The sequence below is a fragment of the Nannobrachium achirus genome, assembly GCF_963921795.1.
Source record: "Nannobrachium achirus genome assembly, chromosome: 12".
Lineage (NCBI taxonomy): Eukaryota > Metazoa > Chordata > Actinopteri > Myctophiformes > Myctophidae > Nannobrachium > Nannobrachium achirus.
The window spans coordinates 51,453,389-51,459,957 of record NC_137832.1 but is presented as its reverse complement, the minus strand read 5'-3'; the positions used below and the strand labels follow the sequence as shown (position 1 = coordinate 51,459,957).

Sequence of the window (6,569 nt, the reverse complement as noted above, 5' to 3'; positions counted from 1 at the left end):
ATTAGCAGTTTGCATAGGAAAAGACATGACCGTACATTTCAGATAGAAGGTCTACGAATAGGATTTAAACCCAAGAAAGCACAATGGCTTGTTTACATTGGGGTCCTTTGTACTCAGTTCATTGAGACATAACATGACAGGCAAATATACAACAATACTGAGCAACTGAACGCATCATATGACGGTCAAGTGCTCTTTTTCAACAACGCCCTGCTTCACATTGACACAAAAACCTGGGAACTGAATGTCTCTCCCCATCTTTCTCTCCCTGTTCCTGTCCATCTCCACTGTTCCACTATGAATAAGGGCTGAAAAGCCCCAAAAATATCTATAAAAAATAAGTTCTCTGAAAAATCGTGAAAATGTGTGCAAGTCTTTGAATATTTTGACCTGATTCTTTAAATGTCTTCTAAATCCTTCTAAAGTTTTTTGAAAAGCCTATGTTTCTTTGTCAGTGGTGCTCAAACATTTTCATGTGAAGGACCCCCAAAATTATATGTATTTGGCCACGGACCACCATGTAAAATATTTCGTTCCATGGACCCCCAGAAGCAAAATTTAAGTTACAAATGTTACATATTATTCAAAGATTTGCACACATTTTCACGACTTTTCAAAAATAGATGTGAGCTTGTGTATCTGCTATTTTTCAATAGCTAAAGTATAAAACAATTCCAGGCCTAAAATGGGTTAAAGAATCTATATTTGAAAAGGCTGAAAACCTTGCTGCTGTGCTCCACGTTGTCCAGCAGGTGGGCGGTCCGGGCGGGGGCGTCGTGGTCGGTGGACAGCGGTTCGGACGACTCCCGGCGCTGGTCGGACACGCTGAGCATCGACGAGAAGGACGGCTTCGTGTTCGTCAACTACTCTGAGGGACAGAGCAGGCCCGGGCCGGCCCACCCCCATCACCCCCACCCCCACCCCGGGGGTCCTCCACCTCAGCCCAGCCCTCACACGGCCCCCCAGAGCCAAGCGGCCCACCACCACCACCAGCCCATCACCATGGAGGCACGCTCCTACAACCAGCTCAGGGCAGGTGGGTCATCCGACGTCAGGATCTGCTACACCAGGGGTTCCTAAACTCTTTTGTCTCAAGGCACCCCATAAATATTTTTTTAATCCGAGGCACCCCTACATTATAATTTTCACTCCCAGCACCTTATATTTATAGCATATCGTCGTTGTCGGGTGGAAACCTTGTATGTCCAAAACCGTTCGTTTTGTATTTATCATCTATAAAATGGACTAAACTAGTGAAAACAGCAGATCTACAAGCACACGATGCGAGGCGTTGTGTGCTTGTAGATCGGCTGTTTTCACTAGTTTTGTGCGACAGTCTTGAAGCAGGGCTTTGCTTTACCAAAAGACGTACACATTTGAAACTTGGAGATACAAGGTTTCTGCCCGACAGTGGCGATATTTTAGTGATTATGTTGCGAGGAAAACGTTGAGATAATAGCCATTTTTGGTTAGAACTGACTGAAAATAAACATTCTCAAGTGTTATCAAATTATCTTGCGGCACCCCTGGACTGCCGTCACGGCACCCCAGGGTGCCCCGTCACCCACTTTGAAAACCCCTGCTCTACACAGTCAAATCGAAATTGCAGATTCATTGTAACTACAAATCTGACTGAGGCTAGAGGTGTGGTCCACAACTCTGGCCATGGTGAAACAGTAGAACCAGGGAAAACATCTTTGATTGTTGTCCTGGTTTATGTCCAGCCGCCACATAAAGATACTGTACATGCAATTGTACTGTTTTACTGTGCATTTAGCAATTACAAGCAGGTGTTGACAGTTGACACTACTGGGGGAGGGGTTAGTGTTGGGGGAGTGATATGGGGGGGGAAAATTGCAGATTTTCCCAAAGCAGATTCTCTCTGCCTTAAGTTTAAAATGATCATATCTTCTTCAGATATCTTTTACGGATTTCAATGAATTTGAATGATGCATCATTTGAAAGCTTACCTTTGCACTTAAAAAAAATTGCCCCTTGCGGCCCAAAGCATTGTACCCATGTACGCTCCATAATATCCATAATCTTTCAGAAAACAGGTAGAAAAGGGACCCAAGGCTCCGTCTGTATCCGTACAGTACATGTTTTTAACGTTGAGTATAAACAGATGTGAAATGTGGCTGTACAAGGCACCAGTGTTTGTGTGTGTAGACTTGATCCAGGTCTCACCTGGTGCATTGTTAACGTGTGTGTGTGCGTGCGTGTACATGTTCTCCGGAGCAGGCTACAGATGGGAGCGCCAGCTGGTCTTCAGGAGTAAACTCACCATGCACACAGCATTTGACCGCAAGGACAACGCTCATCCAGCCGAAATCACCTCACTCGCCATCTCCAAGTATGACAGCCGTGCCTGTGTGTGTGTGTGTGTGTGTGTGTGTGTGTGTGTGTGTGTGTGTGTGTGTGTGTGTGTGTGTGTGTGTGTGTGTGTGTGTGTGTGTGTGTGTGTGTGTGTGTGTGTGTGAGAATTTGTAATGTGTAATTATGTTGCTCTTAACTCATTGATTGCCCTTTTAAAGATGGCCGCCAAGTACCAGGCTGCCACGTTCCTAAATTTCTAGTGCACAGAATTTTTTTTAGTGCACGGATCGTGCACGCCCATGCCAAAAAAATCCGCTTGGAAATCCGTTCAGGCATTAATGAGATAGAAGCCTTCAAAGTCAGACAAAACAAACATTTTGCCATTTTGAAAGATGTGTTTGTTATGGGGCTAAACATGCAATTTCGCGATTGCGATCATGCCTAATACATTTTAGGCATTTTTGGAATTTTTTTTATTAATTGAAAAAATAAAAAAATAAAAAATGGCTGCCAATTCGGGAAACTCGGGCTGTGGCAGCCTGGGACTACTGTAATAACTCGGGAAACTCGGGCCTTGGCAATCAATGAGTTAATATTATCTTAGATCCTTTCAACTGCTTTTCTGCCTTCATAGATATCGTTGTTGTTGCGATATACTATGTTGTTAGTAATTCTTATGCTTTCATTTATATGCTTTGCACATACAACGTTCACATACACAACACTGTTCATGCATAAAGCAAGTTGAATTTGGAATGATGGAATGAATGCATACATAAATAGAGAGAGTTGTGCATCAATGCAGCAACCAGATGTCTGTTAGCAGGCAACACCCCCCCCCTCTCTACTCTCCTATTTTCACTGTCTCCTCTCATCTCCTCCAAATCTTCCCCTCCTGCCAGCGTGCTTGTCCTCCATTTATTGTATATGTGTTGTATATGTATATGAAAATGGACGACCTACAAGCTAACGGCGCGCGGCATCGCGACATATCGCGAGATGTCGATCTCGAATGAATTGCGGCTAGGCAACATATTGATATTGCGATGCGAGATTGTGAAGACCTTAGCCCTATGTGAAAAGGTAATGGCAAAAGTAGATGATCTGTTGATGGTCTTTCAGGGCGATTATTTTATGTGTTTTTCTGATAATATTTGGAATTTTGACAAAGAAACTTCCACCACAAGCCAACATGGCGATGAACCCTGTGCTCTCTCTCTCTCTCTCTCTCTCAATTCAATTCAATTCAATTCAAAGGGGCTTATTGGCTTGAGAAAGCAAACATTTACACTGCCAAAGCAGAAGTGTACACAATACAATACGATCAATCAATACACTCCAAACATAATATGTACAATTGAAGGGAGTAAAACAGTTTTCATACATCTGCGTGCAGGGTGTTCCATTTGATATCCTTCTCCACAGCAGCTCACCAATCTTGCTGCTGTGTTTGCACATTGTTGTACTTAACCCTGAGCAGATATGGGAGTTTGTTTTTTTTTATCATTGGGCCATGTTTTCAAGCTCTCCTTGGGTGGTTATGATCTGTGGGTAGTATGTGTCTCTGATGTCTTGGTCTCGCTCTGTGTCTCGGTGGTTACAGGGACCACAGTAAGATCCTGGTGGGGGACGGGCGTGGCCGCGTGTTCAGCTGGTCGGTGAGCGACCAGCCCGGCCGCTCGGCCGCTGACCACTGGGTTAAGGACGAGGTGGTGGACAGCTGCTCCGGCTGCGCTGTGCGCTTTTCGCTCACCGAGAGACGCCACCACTGCAGGAACTGCGGACAACTCTTCTGTCAGAAGTAAGCTTCTTTTTTTACCGTGGATTTAATCCTGTAAAACCTGGAACCCTTAACTATTATTTATGCTTTAGCTATTAGAGAATAGCAGATCTATAAGCTCACATTTTTTCAAAAATGTTGAAAGATTTGAGCAAATCTTTGAAGGTACTGTATACATTTTCAAAGCAAACATTTGTAACGCAAATCTTTTTCTCTTGGTCCCTGGAACAAAATATTTTCTGATGGTGGTCCGCGGTCAAATACATATAATTCTAGGGGGTCCTTGAAAAGGTTGAGCACCACTCATATCCACGGGTTTCCAACGCCCCATAGTGCATTGCGCAGACGTTGAGGACAATTCTTCTAAATGTCTTCTAAATGTAGTGGTGGTGCTCAAACCTTTTAATAATTGGTCCTCACTAATGCACATTATAAGATGGGTACCATTTCTGTCTACTCACTGTGTCTCAGAGGAGAGAAACCTGCCCAGGTTTGATCATCTGAAACCAGATTTAAGAAACCTGGGGCATGTATTTCAACGTGCTACATTTCCAGGGAGAGAAAGCCTATAGTTGCCACCATCAGGTCGCAGTTACTATGAGCTGCTCATGTCCATATGTCCATGAGTGTGTGTGTCACACTAGTAGCAATCAGCGATGCGCTGACGCACACACACAGAGACACAAGACCTGGCGGTCGCTCCTCGCCCTTAAGGCGTGTTATTTTGGAATCCCCATTAATAATGTAGTTGGTAGGCAGGTTTCTGAACTGTCCACACCCCCAACAAGACACAGAGTGAGTAGAGTGAAATCGTGCCATCTTATAATGAGCATTAGTGGGGACTGGGCAGTGCCAGCTTGTCTTGGGGAGCCAGTGACTTTTGGCAGCTCAACCAGCTCTAGCTGAGCGCTTCTGTAGCATTTTCTATGACCCCTAGGTGGCAGTCCAGCTACCTGGTGAAGTTTGCAATCCATCAGTCTGTCTGTTCTCTGGGTTTTAGTGCATTTTGGATGCCTCCAGTCTAGGGCAACAACTAGCTATTATTCTATCCAACACTCTTTTTGAATAAACCCATTCTTTATTATAGGTATTTTTTTATATAAACAAATTGATGCAAAAAGCTATCAATTAAAATTGATTGGTCTGATGAATCACTTATTTTTTGTGGTATAATAGTATCGCACAAAAATATAGGTTGTTTGGAAACTTTTTAATATATTATTTGAATAGAACGAAATGTAATTGTTTTCTCCCTAAAAAAACTAAAGGGCGGTGTCATCCACGGTACTGTTAAATTGTCAAAGTCAAAGCAAAGTACGTATAAAATGCCAGCGGTCATCCAATGATCCAATCTCGTTGTCCCCTCTCAGGTGCAGCCGTTTCCAGTCGGAGATCAAGCGTCTGAAGATCTCGTCCCCGGTGCGGGTGTGTCAGAACTGTTACTACAACCTGCAACATGAGGACGGCTGTAGAAACTAAAGACCCCCACACACACACCTACTGCCCCTCCCCCTCGCCACCCCGCCTGTCCCCGTCAAAGCCCCATCTTCCATCTCTGTGTCCTTTTCCTTCCTCATTTTAACCTCCGCTTAGACATCCAGTAACGACACATATAAACCTAACGCAGTGGTCCTCAAAGTGTTAAATCCAGAGGAGGGGTCTCCCTGAGGAGGTTCCAGGGGGGGTCCCTAGATAATTGTTATGGGACCCAAAAGGACCCTTACAGGTACGTAACTCTGAGTGTGTCCAAATGGAACCAAATGGCATTTGGTCCTTGAAATGATTGAACGTTTGAGAACCACTGGCGTACTGTAACATACTTACACACAAACAAAACTAAAAAACTAAAAAAGGAACCGGGAGTGGGCAGCGGTTCAAATAAAACCACACCTCCACAGCCCGGCGTCCCGTACGTCAGGTCAGGTCAAACAGCCCTCTGCTTTAATAAGCCTTCTACGACCCCACAGTTAGAACGGGGAGCGAGAAGAACCGCGGAAACAGACTTTGTTTATATTGTAAATAACTTAAAAACAACAGCCTTTTTAACTAGACGAAAGAAAAACCCAACAACACGAGAAAGAACTTTAAAAAACACAAAAAAACGAAATCGTCATTGCCTGTAACATAGCGTTGTGACTAACCACTCCTGGCTTTAAAAACAAAAACTAAATGATTGTGTGTGTAGTCGGTATTCACTTTAGTCACGGAGAGTGGGTGGGGGGGGGGTTCTTGGGTTGACTTTTACTAGTGGGACCTAGTTATGCAATGACTTAATTTTTATTTTTATTTTTTACGTTTAATTTCTTTGTTTTACAAATGCGATTTATGTTGTGTGTGTTGCCCACTGTATCAAAACCATTGCCATCGAAGAGAGATTGTTTCATTTATTTTTTCTTTCTTTACCTTTTTTGCCAAATTTGCTTTGATATATCATGTATGTAGCACACAACGACCAACTAGTATGTCTTTTTTT

The 6,569-nt window shown here is 43.6% G+C and overlaps 1 protein-coding gene across 1 annotated transcript in view; it reads left to right on the top strand.

Moving 5' to 3' along the window:
* wdfy3 (WD repeat and FYVE domain containing 3) overlaps positions 1-6,279 on the top strand; it is a 165,648-nt gene extending 159,369 nt beyond the window's left edge. The window contains exons 63-66 of the mRNA XM_080739319.1: positions 697-1,036; positions 2,242-2,353; positions 3,920-4,117; positions 5,467-6,279. Coding sequence (XP_080595445.1) covers positions 697-1,036; positions 2,242-2,353; positions 3,920-4,117; positions 5,467-5,575 — 759 coding nt within the window. The 3' untranslated portion in view covers positions 5,576-6,279. The remainder of the gene's footprint in view (positions 1-696; positions 1,037-2,241; positions 2,354-3,919; positions 4,118-5,466) is intronic.
* Positions 6,280-6,569: the final 290 nt, after the last annotated feature.